Source organism: Pogona vitticeps, chromosome 9 (assembly GCF_051106095.1).
Source record: "Pogona vitticeps strain Pit_001003342236 chromosome 9, PviZW2.1, whole genome shotgun sequence".
Taxonomy (NCBI): Eukaryota; Metazoa; Chordata; class Lepidosauria; order Squamata; family Agamidae; genus Pogona; species Pogona vitticeps.
This window is the reverse complement of record NC_135791.1, coordinates 8,754,422-8,774,683: the sequence shown is the minus strand read 5'-3', so window position 1 is coordinate 8,774,683 and position 20,262 is coordinate 8,754,422. Positions and strand designations below refer to the sequence as shown.

Here is a 20,262-nt window from a genome sequence, read left to right as displayed (position 1 = left end):
GTTCCTATGGGAACTAATGCTTCAATGTACGAACGCACCTCTACATAACAAAAAAAACAGCCAGAACGGATTAATTGGTTTTCAGTCCATTCCTATGGGAAATTTTGCTTCAACTTAAGAATGTTTCAACTTAAGAACACCATTCCAAAACGGATTAAGTTCTTAAGTAGAGGTTCCACTGTAGTTTCTATGGACGGAAAAGAGCAGATACGGATTAAATGGTTTTCAATGCATTCCTATGGGAAATGCAGATTCAACATAAGAACTTTTCAACTTGAGAACCACCTTCCAATACGGATTAAGTTCTTAAGTAGAGACCCCACTGTACCTCCTAGCAGGTTCTTTTGCTTTGCCTTATTTCAGTCACTGCTTCTCCAATCCAGAGATCTCTTGCCAGCATCTAGAAATGAAGAGCAATTAACCCACAGAGTTTTTTTTAAAAAGGGGGGACAAAAAACCTGTGTTCCCTTTTGTTAGGCCAGAGGAAGAGGAAGAGGAAGGAGCTCAAGATGATGTGCATCATTCCAATCCCCGTGTTTATATTGGAGACACCCCAGCTGTCACCGTCATTCCCAGGCTTGTGCTCCAGACAGTGCAAGATGAAGATGAAGGGCCAAGTGATTCAGACTCAGAGGGACCCATTTTGTACAAGGAGGAAGAGGAGGAAGATGATGAAGATGAAAGCCATAATAGTAAGCCTCTCTAAAATCATGAGATGCAGAATCATAAATGAACAAGAACAGTGTTTTTTTAAAGCTTGCTAATATCTTTGTACATCTTGCAGTGGGGTTAGATGCTCCAAAGGCTAGCCCTACCATTGGGCAAAGTAAGCCAGTGGCTTCAAATGCCAGAAGCTGGGCATTGGCAGCAAGCAGTCGCTCAGAAAAGTTACTTTTGTGGACTACAGCTCCCAGTATCCCTCCGCCCAACATAGCCACTGGCCAAGTTATTTGGGAATCTCAGGGTGGTGTATTTTTCCTAAACTGGGTAGCAAGCTGTTGGAGGAGACAGCTGTGTAACATGTAGTTTGACCTGTGCCTGTAAGCTAGTCTGCTGCCTTTAGGGGGCTTAGGAAGATGCTCTCTAATTACCAATGTTGAACAAAGATTCACAGACTGAAATCTTGTTGTACAGATATAAGCCAGATGAATCTGATGACAACATCACTGCATAAAGCTGAGGACATCATCAGCCACATCCGTTTTTTTAAGGAATTAAATTTTCCTGATACACACCCCTGAAAGGTTGTGAGGCTCCCTCGAGAGACCTTTCGTCCCCGGAAGACTTGGAGGGCGGTGGGAGTCGTGAAGGTCTAAAAATCATCACCTGTGGTAAAATCATCCCAGCGCCAGCAATTTTAGAACATTAAATCAGCCCACAGATTTTCCCAGAATGAAAAAGGATCCTTTGTTGGAAAGAACTGGGAATTTGTAATTCTTGAGAAATGGCTGTGACTGATGATGTCATCAACCTTAGACAGTGTAAAGTTGTGTGATAGGATTTTAACCACTGTGTGGGTGGGGAGCCAGTCTAGTTGGCTGTTGTCTCTCAAATAGGAGAGGGCGCAAGGTTTTTTGCTTCAGGCAAAAGAATATCCTAATCTAGTTTTGGATGCTCCCTTACTGCATTCATGTTTCGTGACTTGCCATTCTAGAAACATTTCGTGATCATGGGGTCTGAAAGTGAAGTATTGGTTGACGGAAGACAGCCAGCATTGCATGCTTTGTGATTAATTCTTTTTTTCTGTCTCCAAAGCGGCTCTAGCCAACAAAGTGAAGAGGAAAGATACTCTAGCCATGAAACTGGGCAGTATGGCTCCTCAGCAAGAGCTGCCAGAAGAAAATATGTTTCACCGGAAGACGAAGGAAGAGTGGAATGAAATCCGGCAGCAGATTGGGACAACATTAATCAGGTAGGAAGGGAGGGAGGGAGGAAGTGTGCTTTGGGATCCAGGAAGAATTGTGACATACGTTGGAAGCATAGATGATATCCTAAGGAAAGTGAAATGTTTTTGACTCCAAATATTATTACAGTTTTCACAAATACTATGTTTTTGCCCACCCTCTGGACTGGAGCAGTCTTGTCAGTGAAGCAGGAATTTGTAGTATAAAAAAAATAATTTTCCTAAGCTATACCTGGAATGAAGTGTTGGACTGCATGAGTTGTTTGAAGGATATATTAGGATAGGATCCTACATTTAAAAATGTGTATTCATAAATTTATAAGGATTCTGTTATATACTTATAATACATTAAAACTCTTTAAAATTAAATGATCTATATAAAAATACAATATACGGTTAATAGAGTATAGTCAGTATACCCAGGGTGATGCAGTGCCTAGAGAAACGTTCTGTTCCATTTTGTGTGTTGATTTGAAATGTGAATAATAATTTGAAAAGGTGAAAGAAAAGCCATCAATAATCACATGATGAAGACCGTTGCTTTATAAAGAACAAACTGGCTGCTCCCACTTATATTTTTCTGGCATAACACTGTAAGAAAGTTATACCAGAGGTATAGGTCGAGACAAAACTAGGCTCACGGATCTTGTTACCTCATCCAAGGTAACTACTAGGATCGTACTCAGTGGTTATTGTTGTCCTCAAATCATTCTCTACATATCTGAAAATATATTCTGGCTCCAGTCTCCCACGAATAATATTTGAGTATTACTTCTTTAAAACAAAACCACAACTCAGTAGCCTCATGTACAAAATGAGGCTGGCATGATTTGCATGGCCCCTTCTTTAAAGGCCTCTCTAGACTGGAGAAGGTGGCCCAGCTGATTGCTGAAGTCCCATCATAGAACACAATAACTGAGTTGAAAGGCATTGAGTCCAACTCCCTGCTCAATGCAGGAAGTCAGATCAAAGTTAATCTGGAAGATGGTTGTCTAAACATCTCTTGAATGCCTCCAGATGGGAGGGCTGGTCCGCCTCCTAAGATAATTGATTTCATTGTTGTACTGCTCTAACATTTTTCTGAGGTAGCAAGTAAGGCCCCTTTTTCTTATTGAAGGAAGTGTACTGGTCAGCTGCTGAACTGGCGAACACAGACAGCTAAAGTGCTAGATTCTTTATGGTTTAATTCTGATTTTCACTTATTCTCAAGATGCTTACCGTATTTTTTCCATGTATAAGATGCCCCCATGTAGAAGATGCCCCCTACTTTTCTAATCCAAAATTAAGAAAAATAAGTGGGGCTTAGCAAGTGTAGGGGGAAAGAGATCAAAGGGCTGCAGGATCGCTTTGATTCCTGCTTTCTCCTCCACTTGTTTTTGTTCTCTCCTCAGCTTCCGTGTATAAGATGACCCTCAATTTTTAGTCTAAAAATTTTAGACAAAAGTATACTCTTATACACCGAAAAATACAGTAATTCTAATTTTATTTCACACACCCCCTCCATTTCTTGCTGCTACCATTTTGCATGGCAGCAGTTTGATAAGCCCTGAGATTTGGAGGGGAGGAAGTCAATCAGGAGCTAATAAAAGTTACTTTCTGGATTCTTAGAACCCACCCACCAGCATGGCCATTGTAGTGTTACAATCCTATAAAGTTAACTATTTGAGTTTTGAGCAAGTCCTGCAAAACCTGAAGTCTGCCTCCTTCTATTTTACAGTGTGATTAAATGCAAATCTTTCATTTCAAAACCCTCTTCTAGACTCATTTCCTATGGCCACTGTGTGTTGGTTCTCACAATAATGCATTTGCATATTTGCTTCTTTTAAATCAGGCGATTAAGTCAAAGACCAACACCAGAAGAACTGGAACAAAGGAATATCCTTCAGCGTAAGTAACAGCTCTTGGAAGTTTTCCATATGCTTTTTTTTTTTTGCTTAAAATTCTAGTGCAGCTTTCCCGAAATCTGTGCCCTCCAGAGGATTTGAGCTTCCACTCCTGCGACCTCCTCCATTGGCCATATTAGGCCCTCTACAAATCCCCCATACCCAGATATAGTTCAATATGTACCATAGGCTCTTCCAGAAAGCAAAGAGGAAGTTAGTATTGTACAAGGTTGCGGCCCATCGGACTTTCAGGGCCAAATTTGGTCTCCTTGTGGGGCCTTCTAGTGTTCTCCAGAGAATCACAGCTCCTTCTTCATAATAGTGCTATTTTCCTGGCTTACATGTTTTCCCCCATTCTGAAAACTTTAAATGACTTCCCTAAGGCCTGTTTCTTGGGAACAAGAGAGTCTCGGCCTTGCCTGTGGTCCTGCCCACCACTGGATTGTAACCCCCTGCTCCAAGAACTTCTCTGTTGGTGCTTGTCCTGAAAAGGTATAGGACAGGAGTATGAAGTATGTGGCTGCAGTTGGAAAACTGTTCACAATCAATCAGCATTATCTAACATATCCAGTGATGGGGGAATCTTCTGACGTACGTTCTGTACCCCTAGTATAGGGGACGACAGAACCCACTGCCATTTACAGCTTTTAAAGGGGAAGCTCAAATTATTTATTTATTTATTTATTTATTTATTTATTTATTTATTTATTTATTTATTTATTTATTTACTTACTTACTTACTTACTTACTTACTTACTTACTTACTTACTTACTTACTTACTTACTTACTTACTTACTACATTTATACCCCGCCCATCTAGTCAATTGACTACTCTTAGCATTCCGTGTACAAATAATGGCGTTCCTTCACTCCCAGCTAAAATAATTGGATGACTTTACTCCGTACCACTTGAAATTTTATATGGTTTTCTGGTTTATCTTCAAGCACAGCCTGGTTAAAAAAAAAAGTACATTTCTCCCTTCAGGATTAAGAGTGCTAGACCTGGCCTGTGTAGTTCAAAATCCATGTTAACTTCTATGCCCTCAAATCCTCCCCCTGCCATGGAGCAGGACACTGCTGTAAGCTCCTTCAACTTCCATCGCCCTGCTCAGCACCTCCTGGCACCCTCCTCAGCACCATGCCAGGACAGGGGGGTGGTCGAGTGGGCCATTGTCATCCAATCAGGGGCTCCCATGCCAACAACAACAGGGCCTGGGTAAGTCTGGGACCCACCTTTCTAAATCTGTCTATAACCAAAACCAGACTGATCTTACCCGTGCAATTCAAGGGAGAATCATACTGTCCTACATATGACAGAAGCCAAGCCTAGACAGTCTTGACTAATTGGGATTATTGGGAGCAATGTAATATATAGTTATTCTCAAAGATATTCTGTAGTTAATATATATACAGTGGTGCCTCGCTAGATGATGATAATCCGTTGCACTGAAATCGCTGTTTAGTGAAATCATTGTCTAGCAAAAAGCATTTCCCCATTGGAATGCATTGAAACCTGTTTAATGCATTCCAATGGGGAAGAATCGTCGTTGTCTAGTGAGGATCGGCCATAGGAAAGCTGCTTTGCGAACCGCCGATCAGCTGTTTAAATCGCTGTCTTGCGAAGCTTAGGTCCCGAAAACACCTGTTTTGTGAGCGCGGAGGGAGCTGTCAGAATCGTCGCCTAGCAAAAATAGGTTTGCGAAGCAGGGACCAAACATTGTCCAACAAAATTCCCCTTTAGGAATCACTGTTTTGCGAATCGCTATAGCCAATGCCTAGCGAAAAAACTGTCATGCGGGGTAACCGTCTAGCGAGGCACCACTGCATATTATTTTATATATAGTTATTATATTAGAGCATTAATGATCAGTTGGACCCTTCAAAACAGTAACGAAGGATCCACCTGGGAATTAAGACTCTAAAATAAAATTGGAAGGCCATGTTGGCTGGAGGATTCTGGGGGTTGTGGTCCAAAAAATGAACTCTTCCAAGCACCGTTTCAGATATCACTTCATGTCTCTCTCTTTTTTCTTTTCCTGTGGGGGCTTTGCAGAAAAAAACGAGGCTGATCGGCAGGCGGAAAAGCGGGAAATAAAGCGAAGGCTTACGAGAAAGGTATTGGCCTATCACGTGTGCTGTTGCACTTGGTCAGAGATTTCTGTGGGTGGTGGACCATTGAAGCCGGCGATGTGTGTGTAGGTCAGAGATGTCAGCAAATCTTTGGGTCTGAGTCCCAAGTCCCAATCTTTTGTATCAAGTCCCGAGTCCCAAGTCAGACTCCATATGGAAAACAAGATTTTTTTCGCCCCCAAAAAAGGAAAAGGGTGGATGTGGTTTGAGTTGTGAGTCAACTCCAAGTAATTAAAAAAACCTAACAACAACCCTGGGTCAAGTCACTGGTGCTGCTTCAGTCCAACTTGACATCAAGTCCCATGACTCGATGTCTCCATCCGTAGTGTAAGGTATTTTAAGATTTATTTGGGGTTTTAGCCAAGACTACAGTGGCAATGTCTTTGGTGTTTCTGATGTGGAATGGATAAGGAAGGTATCAAATTCCATGCTTAAAAATACAGTGGTGCCCCTCATAGTGACGATAATCCGTTCCCAAAAAATCATCACTATACAGATTCCTCGCTATGCAGGGCAAAAAAGCCCATAGGAATGCATTAAAACACGTTTAATTCGTTCCTATGGGCAAAAACCTCACTGTTATGCGAAGATCCTCCATGCAGCCACCATTTTCACTGCCCGGTAAGCGAGGAAAGGGCGCAAAAATACAGCGGGCAGCCATTTTTTTAACCCGGCGGCCATTTTGGAACCGCCGATCAGCTGTTAGAAAAAACATCGCAATGCGAAAATGGCAATGCGCAATGCAATGTTTTGCCATTAAAAACATTGTTATGTGATTGCTTTTGCAATCACAGAAAACACATTGCTATGCGGATTCGTCGTTAAACGAATCGCTCGTTATGCGGGGCACCACTGTTTATATACAGTATATAATAGAAAATACCAAACTGTACCAAGTTGAGATAAATCAATTAATTTAACCTGTTTTGCTCTGGCTATATACTGTAGTAGTGTGGCCAGTTGAGAAACTTCCTGCAACCAAAGCCACTTCCGCAGATTTAACTGTGGGTGGGTTTTTGGCTGGCCCTTTAAGGTGAAGCAAAGAAAAAATTACTTTAATTATAACTGATGAAGCACATCAGCAATAATCTAGAATAATAATAATTAAAAAATTCACCTCCCCTCACCTCCCCTGTCCTCTACCAAGCAAGGGAAGTGATTAATTTGCCTATATCCTGAAGTGGCTTGCTCATTAAGCCACTTCACCAAATTTGCAAATTAAAAGAGGAAGGCTTCTTTGGGATCCGTTCCTGGAATCCCACACGCTGGAACTGATCCAAACCCAGAGCGATCCTGCCTATACCAGACAACCAGGTTATGCTGTCAGGGATTTCTGGGTGCTGAAGTTAAAAAAAAGTAACCTTTCAGGTTTCCTATCAGGATCCATTTTTCCCTAGCATAGCAGGCTCTGTTAGTGACGTGCATCATATCGAATTTCTGTCTCTCCCTTTCAGCTTAGTCAGAGGCCTACCGTCGCTGAACTTCAGGCAAGGAAGATCCTGAGGTTTAATGAATATGTTGAAGTAACGGATGCTCAGGACTATGACAGACGAGCAGACAAGCCGTGGACAAAACTGACCCCTGCTGATAAGGTAAAAGGGAAAATGTTGTTGGCATTAGCGAAAAAACTGTCATGCGGGCTAACTGTCTAGTGAGGCACCACTGTACTATTTGATGTTCCTGTCCAGTTTTTCTGCAGCCGTTGACACCCCCGCTTAGAACCCCACCATAAAATAATGGAGCCGCCAGAGATCCAGTCTTTCCTGCCAGGCGTTTCCTCCTTCCTTCCATGGGCTCCCTCGAGTCTCCAGCCTGGGTTCTTTTCTTTCCTTGCGCCTTATTGATCAGAGAACACCCAAAGTGTTCAAGAGGAAGGGTTGCACAATGGCTTAAAGAGGGTTATTTGTGATTGGAAGGTGGAAGCAAAGCAAAAACATTAAGCTATAGGAACACCTTCTACAACGGCAGTCAAGGCTGGAAATCACCATATATATAGAGAGAAAGAGGATGAGGATACTGAGAGATGAGTTTGCTGAGCACTGTCTGCCTTCTCCCCGCACAGGCTGCCATTCGAAAGGAACTGAACGAATTCAAAAGTTCCGAAATGGAAGTCCATGAAGAAAGCAAGCAGTTCACACGGTAGGTACAAGGGGGATATCTGCCTGTCCTTAGACACAGCATGGGGTTGAGGGATCTGTGATCGTCCAGATCCTGCCAGCCCTAGCCAGCAGGGCCAATAGGTAGAGATGAGAAGGATCATTCAGCATCTCGGATACCATAAGATTATAGGTGGTTTGTTGCGTTTCTACTCCTTTCTTTTGTTTCTGTGCCATGGGACAGTGGCTAAACTGCAGTTAAGAATCTTCATATGACCGAGTTCGATCGCAACAGACTCAGGTGGCTGGCTCAAGGTTCACTCAGCCTTCTGTCCTTCTGAGGGCAGTAAATTGAGTACCCAGCTTTACGCACTATGGGGTGATCGATAAGCAGCACGCTTCACTTGCTATCTCCTCTTAAATTACAGGCATTGGGTCCTTCCTCATGTACTAGGATGTGGACACAAAGCCTCCCATTGTGGATTCCTTGTTTCTCTAAAGACACCCATTCTCATCTGGTGTCAAAAGCTTAGCAGTCTCAGGCATGGTTAGTGCTTGTGAAGGCTCTCCAGTCAGGGCTAAAAAATTGAAATCCCGTAAAGTTGCTGCCAGTTGGAGTGCTTGGCGGTCCTTTGTTTAAAGAGCTGGTGATAAATTCCAGGCTACTGGCTGAGTTGTTCGGAATCTGAAATCTCTAATTTGAAATCACACTCTCCCTGGACAAGCCTTTTGCAGACTGCATCTGTAGTCCATCTAAAGAAGCTTGTCTGGCCCCAACAACAACTGCCAGGAGACTTTGGGACTGTAATAAAAGTATATCATTTTCTGTACTACCCATAAGAACTTGGTGCACAGCCTGAGGAAGAGGAATTATCATCGAAAGCTTGTTGTCTGTTGTTTGCTTAAGTTTTTTTCTTTTTATTGGTCTAATAAAGGTACAGTATCCCCTGCTCCAGCATTTGTATTCATTTCTGAATTTAGTTTTTTTAAAAAAACTCTTTAACAGGAGGTGAGTCTTGCCTAGCAATACAATACACAAAGTTATCGACTTAAGTGTTGCACAGATACATCTACTTGCCGATCCAGAGGTTGGTAGTTCAATTCTGCCCACTGGGCCTCCTTGACGGGCTGGACTCGATGATCCAAGGGTCATTTGATCTAAGTTGACGATTATGTTGGAGAAGTAACAGTTTTGAAAGACAGCTCCCAGCATCTGAGAGAACAGCCCAAATCTATTTTGTAGAATTTTCCATCACAAAGCTTATTATCTAGCTGACTAGGGTGGCCTTTTAGGCCAGATGGGCGGGGTATAAATCAAATAAATAAATAAATAAATAAATATTAAATTAGGCTTGTTTGTGACATGAGCTCATTTTAATAAAAGATAACTTTTCTCACCTATGCTTCAAAGGGCAATTGTCACACTTTTGCTCTGAACTTATGGATCCCACCTGATTTTGGAAGCGAAGTACAGTGGTGCCTTGCTTACTGATCTCTGCGTTGAGCGATGAAATTGCTTTGTGATGTTTCCTATGGGGAAAAATCGCTTTGCGATGATCGCGCAGAAGCAATCATCGCAAAGTCCCCGTTTTTGGCCAGCTGGTCAGCGGTTCCAAAATGGCCGTCAGAAGAACAAAATGGTGACTGCTGTTTTGCCTCGCTTTAGAGGCACCCAAAATGGCCACCGCAGTGGAGGATCTTCGCATAAGGTCAGTTTTGAAGCCCATAGGAACGCATTAAAACACGTTTTAATGTGGTTCTATGGGCTTTTTAAAATCGCTTAGTGACGAAATCCCTTAGCGACATTTTTCCTGGAATGAATTAACGTTGCTAAGCGAGGCACCACTGTAGACTAAGGCCTAGTTACTACTTGGAGAGCAGGTCATCCACTGGTGAACAGCAGTAATCTCTGGGGATCCTGTCAAATGCCCTGACAAATTAGGGTTGACAATTCTGGATGAACCAATGGTACTACTTTATACTACAGCTCCTACCTTTCTGTCATCCCTCAAATATCATATAATACCATATAATTTCTCTTCTAGGTATCACCGACCATGAGCCTTTCCTTTTTCAAAAAAGCACAAGCAGCATGCTAGAGGACGAGAGGTCTTTTCCAAGCCCTTCTCCTGTGCTGAAGAGGATCTCTGAGGCTTCTCCAAGATTTGCCTTCGTAACATATCCAGGAAATGCTCCCTCTGTTCTCCTGGGAATGGAGAAGGGTGAGGAAGTAGCATTTTGTTGAACGGAGTTTGTCTCAGGTGCCATCAAATTACGCTGGGCTAAAAACAAGCAGCCACGCATGCTATGCCTCCGATCATATAGCAATATCCTCAGTTTGCTTGTCACTGAGTGCCCCAGCTCGTATCGGCCATACGTAGCTCCAGCACGTGAATTGAGAATGCTCCCTTTTGCCCTGTTCTGCTGTAAATAGTATGTTCTGATCCGTTTCCTATCCTTTCATTGCTCTCAAGGAAGACAAGACTTTGGAATAGGTTTTGGGAGCTGATCAGCAAGAGGGAAGTATGTGCTCCTGTGCCTGTATGTATTCTGTACAAACAATATGTCGACATGCTGTACTAGCAGGAAACTGACATATTACTGGAAGCTTTTTGTTTTTCTTTTATGTCTTTCTGATGTACTTAATATGCAGAATCACTACTGATCAATTTTATGTCATTCTGTGAAGGAATTCTGAAATAGCCTGTCCTGTCTTTTAAGCGGAAAAAACCCCACACATTTTTATCATTTTACAATAGATAACAACCTCTCCACCTCTGTAAAAGCAAAAAAAAACTTCCAATGCTCTTTTTTTTCAAACGTTCGGTCTGTGTAACAAGAGGCTGAGATGAAGCAGCAGCATGGAATATGTTGTCTGTTTTTTTAAAAAAAAAACATGTCTTCCTCTTTTTAAAACAAACAAAACATTCTGAAATGAGAATGGAACTTGCCTTTTCTGAATTATGTAGCAAAACTCATAGACATTTCTAAATTCAGTATGCTTGAAAAAGGTTTAAAACTGGCTTTTAAAAAAGGAGAAGAAAACGAGCAAATATTCTATTCAACTTCTGTTAGATTTTATAGAATGGTTCAGGATGGTGCTTTGAGCTGCCAGTCGGATGTAAGGTGTGTGTCATTAGTCTAAGATGTAAATGGAATATGAGAAAAATGTTGTGTGTGTTTGAATAGGTGGCTCTGTTTCATCACCAATTTGCCTATATGTCACATCTCACTTCAGTGAATCACATTTGTAGAATGTGACACCATATCAGTGGCTAGCGGATACAAGCAAGGACGAAGAAGATACCCCATTCAATTCAGTGCCTCTTAATTTTGAGAACAGATCTTTACATATTTATGCACTCCCTGCCTACCCAGCTGTCCAACCGTCTAGTGACCAGATGGAAGGGAAGGGTATATCTTTTAGTTGCTGCATACAAGGGTTCTCAAACTTTGGTCTTCAGATATTAAAGGTTTCGTCACCCAACAAACATAACCTGTGTGGCCAAGGATCAGGAACTCCAGGAACTGAATTCCAAAGCCCCTGGAGGGGCCAAATGCTGAAAATCACTGGAATGGAGGATGGATTTTCAGTAAGCATTAGGTTGGATCTGACTAATTCAAGGGTGCAAAATCTTTGGCCCTTCAGATGTTTTGGATGTTGACTCCCAGAATCCCATAGGTTCAGCCATGCAACCGGGAATTGGCAGGCCAGAACATGTGGAATGCCAGATTCTTCCTCCTTTGGCTGAAATAGATTTGTACCCACTGCAATCAATGGGACTTTCTGACCATTGTCTCATTGGGACAGAAGGTGATTCACTTCATCTTGATCCAATCCCCTGCTGTTTCCACATAAGACTAGAACAAAAACATGTTGACGGCTAGAATACTGTTGTTGCTTCTGGCCATCTTACTTTGGAGCTTAGGGAGCTGAGACATCACAATATTAACGGCTGCCTTTACATTCCTTTCCCATCACTGTTGGCCTTTTGTTTTCTTTCTCCCTCTGCCCCCTTCACGGAGATGGGAAAAGTTACTTTTTTTGGATTACAGCTCCCAGAATACCTCAGCCAGTACTTCAGGGATGTTCTGAGAGCTGCAGTCCAAAAAAGGAACATTTCAGTCTCTGACCCTTTATGTACATGAGCTGTGATTTAGTCATAATATTTTTCCATAGGATGAAGAAGAGGAATTTCACCATTGTCTTCTACTAGCAATTTTTAATAAGGATGCAAGAAAAGAAGCGGCCATGGTTGACTGTGGTGGGTGCTGCTGTACTCGGGATGTGAATTGCTAGATATGATTTATGCGTGGTGTATAAAATCTTTGTAGAGGAAATCATTGGATTGTATATCTGCCTATCAACAAAATTTTATGGAATAAATTTTTTTTAGAAAAAAGGTTGCTCATAATTTATTTATTTACTACTTCTAGCTGTAGTGCATCTTTCATGAGTTACATCTTAGGCAGTATTTTCTTTTTTAGAAAAAAAAAGTTTTTCTAGCTTCACAAATGTCTTGTCAGGCGTCCTGTGATTTAAAAGAAAAAAGGAAAGGAAAAGCAGACAGTTCCAGAATCTATTTTGCTCCTTGCTTATACCTGACGTATTAAGTGCTGGATAGCTCAGAGGTTTAAGTGTCTGGCAGCAGAGCTAGACGCTGGGGGTTTGATTCCCCACTGGGCCTCCCTGACAGGGGTGGGACTTGATGATCCATACTGTTCCCTTCCTTGCAGATCTAATATTATGATATAGATATTAAGCCACTGCACAATGTGGCCAAATCAAAAAGGGAAGGCTTTGGGTTTGTTACCAAGAATCACACATGCTGAAAACAGACCAAAAAAGAGCAATTCTACCCGACACAGAAAAATTGAAGCCCCTGACAGGAGCCAGAAAGGAACAGGTAGGTCCACTCCAGGAATGGGCTCGTTTGCTCCAGCAAAGGCATTGTCTGCTCCCAATTTTTAGCATCAAACCAGCTAAAAATTTGTTTGCTTCACTGTTTGTAATGAACCAAACAGCAGGCTAAATGCCTATATACTCAGCCTTATCCTAAAGGAAAGTAACTCAGGGATGTGAACTGCAACAGGAGCAGCTGAAGAATACGGTCTCCACAAACTCCATCCTCATTTGATACAGAGTAGTCCCACTGGAATAAATCCAGGCTTACATGTTGTGGACTAAGAAGCCTTGATCTCTACTTAGGACTTCAAGACGCCCTAGAAGTTGTTCATGTGCTCAGTTTCCACAGCCTCCCTCTATGGTCTGTTATTTGTATCCTCACTACCATGGGGATGTGCATAAATGTAGAGGGCATGTATTTGTTCTCCAAGAAAGAAAAAAAAAAAACAGCTGAACATTCGGACCGAACATAAATGTTAGCTAACTGCACGAAAAAAAAGGGGAAAGACCCCACGTGACCCTTGTATACAACCTCGTCTGCAAACTTTCACCCCTGCGCATGCGCCAACGGCCTTCCAAGAAGCCACCCGATATACGTCAAATCCCATCGCGAAGGCCCGGGGAGGCCTCTGCCGCTTTACGCATGCGCACCAGTCTCCCTTTCCTTCAGCGAGGGTGTATTCTCTAATGGAATCTTCCATGTCAGCGGAAAAGCGCGTAACACGTTTTAAATAGCGGTGAACTCTTTGTTTTAAACGGCCATGACGTACTCAGAGCAAGTCAAAAATATACTAGGCTAGTCTCCTTCATTTGGATATTCATTAGTTCTGATGTCACTCTAAAACCGCCACCCCTGCCCAAAGGAAAAGCTCAAACGGCATGGGCGGGTGGGTGGGTTTGGCGCATGCGCCTTCCCTCAAAACGACTTTTTCCCGTCGTCCTCTGCGTGCTATAAATTTTCGCGCGACGGCGGTTTTTTTGTTTTCGCGTCCTGAGACGTCGGTTGGTGAGTTTGCGGCGTTGCCGTTCGCAAACGGTGTAGTCGTCCAGCTGTGCGAAGAACAGGGTGAGAGCTTCACGTTACCCATTAAAGTTGGAATTTAGTTAGTGTTGCTAAACTTTATATAATATTTTGTTTTATTAAAAAAGCTGGGCAGACCTGGCCGGGGCAGGAACTCCCTTTCTTCGTAGCAGCTTTAAAGTATTGCCTGTCGGTTGAGGGAGATCTTCTCCTGAGGAGGGAAAAAAAAAAGGGGGGGGAAGGCAAGGCAAAGGAAGGCGGCGCGGTAAAGCTGGAGGGGGGGGGAGTTTAAAAATCGTTATCAGCAGGCCTGGCCAACGCATGCTGCATTTCTTACATTAAAAAGCCAGAGTGTTTTCTTTAAACAAAAATTGCAAATGTCTTCCTTTTCTTTTTTTTTTCAAAATCTGTTGTTATTGGTAGAAATTCAAAAGAAAGAAGATCCTTGGTTACCTGCCCATGAATGGGTCTTGTATCTAGAGCAGTGTTTCCTTTAGAGCAGCAGTCCCCAACCTCGGGTCCCCAGATGTTCAGCAACTTCCAAAAATACTGGGCAGCACACCTAATGGTGAAGGTTTCTGGGAGTTGGGGACCCAAGGGTGGAAGCCATTGCCTTACAGGAAAAAATGTTGCTTCGTTGAGGTTGATGTGAGATCCTTCCCATATTATTAAAGTACAGCCCACAGGATTTGTTAGGCTTGCTATGGCTGATGGGATTTCTTTATTCTTCTTTATATTCATTCAATGGGGATACCTTGAGAGTTTGTGCTCTCCTAGCTCTGTCCATGTGGCGTGTGGGAGTGTAGGCCTTTGCGCTCTGTGACATATAGTCCCTTCCACACCATTGGAGAGAAACCCGGGTCCTGACGTTTGCAGCCTGCATATTCCTAATTCTTCTCCAAGTCTTTGGGCTGTGATGGAGGAGATAAACCATGCAGGAGGCACTATTCAGCAAAGTTGGTAGTTGTTGCTATCATGGTATTCCTTATAGATAACAGCTAAAATTTATGTAGTCCAGGCGTTGCGAGTCACAGTTCTCTGGAGCTCTTAATACAGCCTGACTGCTGGGCCCCTTTCCTTGTGATACCACTGCTGGATCACTTTAATGCTTTTGTTTTCATTTTTCCATTCTGAAATGTCTCTTTAATACTTTGTTAAGAGTTTTAAGTTAGTATAGCTTCGGATTTGGTGCTGGCCATTTTGCCTGTGTCTCTGGAATATGGCTTCCAACATATGAGGCAGAAGGGCTCGGACTCCCTCTAAAAGTTCTCCAGAATATTAGGCCTCAAAGGAAAAACCAGAATCTTGCGGCTGCCCTCAAGTATAAAGTCTAATTTCAACGTGACCCAGAAAGATACTTTGTACCCTTAATCCACTGGTTATCCTTTCTAGTCCCAAATTAAATACTGTATACTGTATGTCCACAAGCGTATTATTCTATTTACTGTATTTAATAAACAAAAGCAAGTAAAACATAAGGGAATATCAAGTATAAAGGGATCTAGAAAGTTGCACTGTAAAACTTAAAAATAAATGGAACAAATCTGATTATGAATAACACAACTTATAATGTTCTAACATTTGAATATGATACGGAGAAATATAACTATTACGTTATAAAATATTAAACATTTTCATGATATAAAACTGTTTTCTAAGTTAGAAAAATACCTAGGTTATAAACTCAATAAGTGACATCTATAAAACACCTTAATAAAATCTACTTTAACAAAAAGTAAGTTTAATTGAAAGCATAAGTTAATAAAATCACATCATTAAAATTATTGCCCTACCCAGAATGCTTCCCCCCTGCTAATGCTTGGCAAGTATCATTTGCTGCTTAAACTAACCAGGTGTTTCAGTTGTATTATTCCTTCATTAATTGCTACCATTTTTTCTTTATCATAAACAAAGCTCACCACCTGACTCAAGCTTTTACAACAGTGAAATTCTAATTGTCTCCTCATTGTCTTGGATTTGAAACGAAATTCTCATCACATATTTATTTTTGACTAACATTAGATGCAAGAAAACGCCATGGACAGAAACAAAAGGCTAAAAGATATGGCGCTGGGAGATGAATCTCTCAGGTCGGAAGGCGTCCCACATGTTACTGAGAAAAAGTGGAGGACAAGGACAAGGAGCTCCAGACCTAATCAAGAGATTGGGTCAAAGCCAAAAGGATGCTCAGCTCTGGACGTGCCTGGAAGTGAAACAGAAATCCGATGCTTCACACAAGTATACTGTATAGGAACCTGGAATGTAAGATCTATGAACCCTGGTAAGCTGGATGTGGTCAAACAGGAGATGGCAAAAATAAACATTGATATCCTGGGCATCAGTGAACTAAACTGGACAGGAATGGGCGAATTCAGTTCAGATGATTATCATATCTACTACTGTGGGCAAGAATCCCATAGAAGAAATGGAGTAGCCCTCATAGTCAACAAAAGAGTGGGAAAAGCTGTATTGGGATACAATCTCAAAAATGACAGAATGATTTCAATACAAATCCAAGGCAGACCTTTCAACATCACAGTAATCCAGGTTTATGCACCAGCCACCGAAGCTGAGAAGACTGAACTTGACCAATTCTATGAAGACTTACAACACCTTCTAGAACTGACACCAAAGAATGATGTTCGTCTCATTATAGGGGACTGGAATGCTATAGTAGGGAGTCAAGAGATAGAAGGAACAACAGGGAAGTTCGGCACTGGAGTTCAAAACGAAGCAGGGCAAAGGCTAATAAAGTTTTGTCAAGAGAACAAGCTGGTCATTGCAAATACTCTTTTTCAGCAACACAAGAGGCGACTCTACACATGGAAATCACCAGATGGGCAACAGCGACATCAGATTGACTATATTCTCTATAGCCAAAGATGGAGAAGTTCTATACGGACAGCAAAAACAAGACCTGGAGCTGACTGTGGCTCTGATCATAACCTCCTTATAGCAAAATTCAACCTTAAACTGGAGAAAATAGGGGAAGCCACTGGGCCAGTCAGGTACCATCTAAACCAAATCCCTTATGAATATACAATGGAAGTTAAGAACAGATTTAAGGAACTCAATTTGGTGGACAGAGTGCCTGAAGGACTATGGCTGGAAGCTCGTAACTGTATAGGAGACAGGAATGAAAAACATCTCAAAGAAGAGGAAATGCAAGAAAGCAAAGTGACTGTCCAACAGGGCCTTACAAATAGCAGAAAAGAGATGGGAAACAAAATGCAAGGGAGATAGGGAAAGTTACAGAAAATTGAATGCAGACTTCCAAATAATAGCAAGGAGAGACAAGAGGGCCTTCTTAAATGAACAAAGATATAGAGGAAAAGAGCAGAAAGGGAAAAACCAGAGATCTGTTCAACAAAGTTGGAGCTGTTAATGGAACATTTTGTGCAAAGATGGACATGATAAAGGACAAAAATGGCAGGGACCTAAGAGAAGCAGAAGACATCAAGAAGAGGTGACAAGAATACACAAATATGCCAGAAAGATCTGATATAAGCTCAACATCAAAAAAACTAAGATCAAGGCGACTAGTCCCATCACCACCTGTCGAATAGGGGGGAAATATGGAGGCAGTGACAGATTTGACTTTCTTGGGCTCCATGATCACTGCTGATGGTAGACAACAGCCACAAAATTAAAAGATGCCTGCTTCTTGGGAGGAAAGTGAACTGAGCGAGGGCCCACTGGCGTGGCAGTATCCTGACTCCATTCTAAAGTGTATCATACTGATGCTAAACTAACTTGTTCTCCCAGGCAATTATACTGTATTTCAACTTAAATGATAACATTTAATTACAATGATAGTTGCATATATTAATTTAAATTAGTGTATGCAAACTTACTGCTCACTTTTTTGTTTAAATAATTTCTTTGGTAATCGGGAAGTGGCCAGCTTAATAGTTGATCAGGGAATTGCTTGCAAAGATCTAGTGCAATTGGTCTGTTCCATTGTGTTGACCAAATTCAGCATTGTGGAAGAGAAATAAACAGCAAAATGTTGTGATACCCTAAAAAAGTAGCAGATGTCTTTGTGAGTTGTGGTAGATGAAAGAAATCACATCCTCGGATACATGGAATATTGGGGAACATCAGTCCCTGCTCACACTTCAGTGGCTGCTTAGAAATGTTGATGCTATGCTTCCTTAATGCACTTCTTTTTATTATAATGCAATTTCTGTAGTGCCAAAAGTGAATAGTACTCCTGAGCAGTGGTTAAACAGTACCCACACAAGTCTGGTGGCAGGGGATTTGTGAAAAAACATTACAGCCCTCCTTGTGTTGTGGTCCCACTGGAGAAGGGGGACTCTTGGTTTCTACAATGCACAGAGAAGCATGTACTCTTGATTCCCTAATAGAAAAACTCCGTTACGATTTGCTATTCATATAGTTTTTCCATGACTCTCTGTTGACTCACTGACACATGAGAAGCACTGCTATCAGAGGGAGAAGCTAGAGTATGTTGCAAAGCTTTACACTTAAAGGTAATAGTGGGCATGAGTATTTAGCATGACTGTTTGCACTAGCGGAACTTGATGAAGGGACTGGAAGGGGTCCTTAGCATACCTGATGGCCAGGGAAAGGATGGCTAGTCGTTGCTACTCCTCAGTGGGAAGTGGAATGGCCCAAGGTTTTCACCTCATTTCTGACACCACCCGATGACTTACCAACAAACCTGGGAGATCGTTTTAAGATGTGTGGCAGTCAAGTCTGAAGTTTCACTGCCATTCTGGCATCTGACAGGTCACTAACTGAAATTGTAATTTTCTACATGTATGGTTTTAATATTTACAAATTCAAACTCACCCTATTAGACCACAGATTGCACTTATTTATTTATTCATTCTATTTATACCCCCTCTATCTGGTCGAAATGACCACTCTAGGCGACTAGACGTAGACTTCTGACTTAGGCTCAAGTTTCCTCAACACTCGGGAAGCAAGAACTTTATTTAACGTACTGTGCCAAATGCAGTGTCACAAAGCTTTGCATTCATGTAAAGCCAGCTGTCAATCAGTTGGTTAGTGTCAACTGTCCTTTGGCCACATTCTTCAGCAGTGGGGACTTAGGCTGTTCCAGCAAGTAGCCGAAATGCTTGTATCAAGCCTGGAGAAGTGAGCAGAAGCTTCTGCTCAGCTTTTGTGTTCATCATCATCTGTTCTTACCGTGATCAAGCACTTAACATACCTTCTTAGGGTCTGGGGGCCTCAGAAGAACATAAGAAAAACTGCGTTTTATTTATTTAATAGGTTCCTGGCTGTGGAAGCCGATGAGTCTTTATTTTAAAGGGCCATGACGTACTCCGAGCAAGTCAAAAAGGTGCAAGGCTAGTCTTCATTTGGATATTAGTTCTCATGTCAGTCTAAAACCGGCACCCTTGCCCAAAGGGAAAACTCAACGGCAATACAGTCTTTTGACCACGGTTGGGGGCGGGGCGTTTTGGCGCATGCGCCTTGCGAAATGACTTTCCCGTCGTCCTTTGCGTGCAAAGCTGGGCAGACCTGGTCGGGGTCGGAGCTCCCTTTCTTCGTAGCAGCTTAAAAGTATCGTCTGTTCTCTCTTTTCCACCTCTAAAAGCAGAAACAAATCAAATGGTGTTCGTATTCTCTTCAATATAGTGAGAAATTGGAAGAGACACGTAAGTGATTTATTTTGCGCGTTGAATTAATGGCCAGAGTGTTCAAGAGAGAGCGCGAGGCCCCTTCTCGGCAAGCAACCCATCTGCGGTTGCGTCGCCGACAGGCGCCCCTCCGAGCAGAGCAGGGGCCCTCTCCAGGTTTCCCGGCGTCCGGGGATGACGCCATCATTGGGAGCCGGAGCTTTTCCTCCCCGCGGGCAAGCGAGGGGGGAAATGGCTCGGCAGCGCCACCTACGGGACGCCGGGGTCTTCTTCCCTCGTCTCAGGGCGCATGCTCGGAGGGGTTGCGTGGGCGGTATTGCAAAAGAGAAAGAGCGAGAAAGCCTTGCTCAAGTCCAACGAAGAGGCGAGTCTCTGGGGAGCGGGGGGGGGGGGGGGAAGCGGCGGTGTGGCTGGAGAAAGGGCGCCCCGGCGTGTCCGGCCCAGATTAAATAGCCATAGTGTTTTCTTTGAAAAAGAGTTACAAATGTCTTTGTTTTCCCCCCCCCCCCCCCATAATTTATTGTGATCGGTAGAAATTCAAAAGGAAGCAGATCCTTGGGATGATTTTAAATCTATAATGATCATAATGAGCAGTTGGGTCGATTCTGAATTACGGCAAGCTTTTTTAGGTGTATTGTACTGAAAAATAATTCACCCTTTCTTTGGGTGCCCCTCTGGGACCACGTGGCTTG

At 42.5% G+C, this 20,262-nt stretch overlaps 1 protein-coding gene and 1 non-coding gene across 10 annotated transcripts in view; both read left to right on the top strand.

The window, feature by feature from the left end:
* PHACTR4 (phosphatase and actin regulator 4) overlaps positions 1–20,262 on the top strand; it is a 131,197-nt gene that overhangs the window by 90,051 nt on the left and 20,884 nt on the right. For 6 of the 9 annotated variants that reach the window (XM_078380049.1, XM_078380048.1, XM_078380054.1 and 3 more), the window contains 8 exons: positions 478–692; positions 1,756–1,912; positions 3,735–3,790; positions 5,841–5,902; positions 7,372–7,509; positions 7,980–8,056; positions 10,059–13,985; positions 15,963–19,588. In XM_078380049.1, the coding sequence (XP_078236175.1) occupies positions 478–692; positions 1,756–1,912; positions 3,735–3,790; positions 5,841–5,902; positions 7,372–7,509; positions 7,980–8,056; positions 10,059–10,074 (721 nt within the window). In that variant the 3' untranslated portion in view covers positions 10,075–13,985; positions 15,963–19,588. Of the gene's footprint in view, positions 1–477; positions 693–1,755; positions 1,913–3,734; positions 3,791–5,840; positions 5,903–7,371; positions 7,510–7,979; positions 8,057–10,058; positions 15,359–15,962; positions 19,589–20,262 lie in introns of those variants that run through there. The other 3 variants (XM_078380052.1, XM_078380051.1, XM_072979795.2) reach the window with 2 other exon arrangements.
* LOC140702125 (small nucleolar RNA SNORA73 family) lies at positions 14,682–14,887 on the top strand. The gene has a single exon (XR_012081177.2). It is a non-coding gene; the product is annotated as a small nucleolar RNA SNORA73 family (small nucleolar RNA).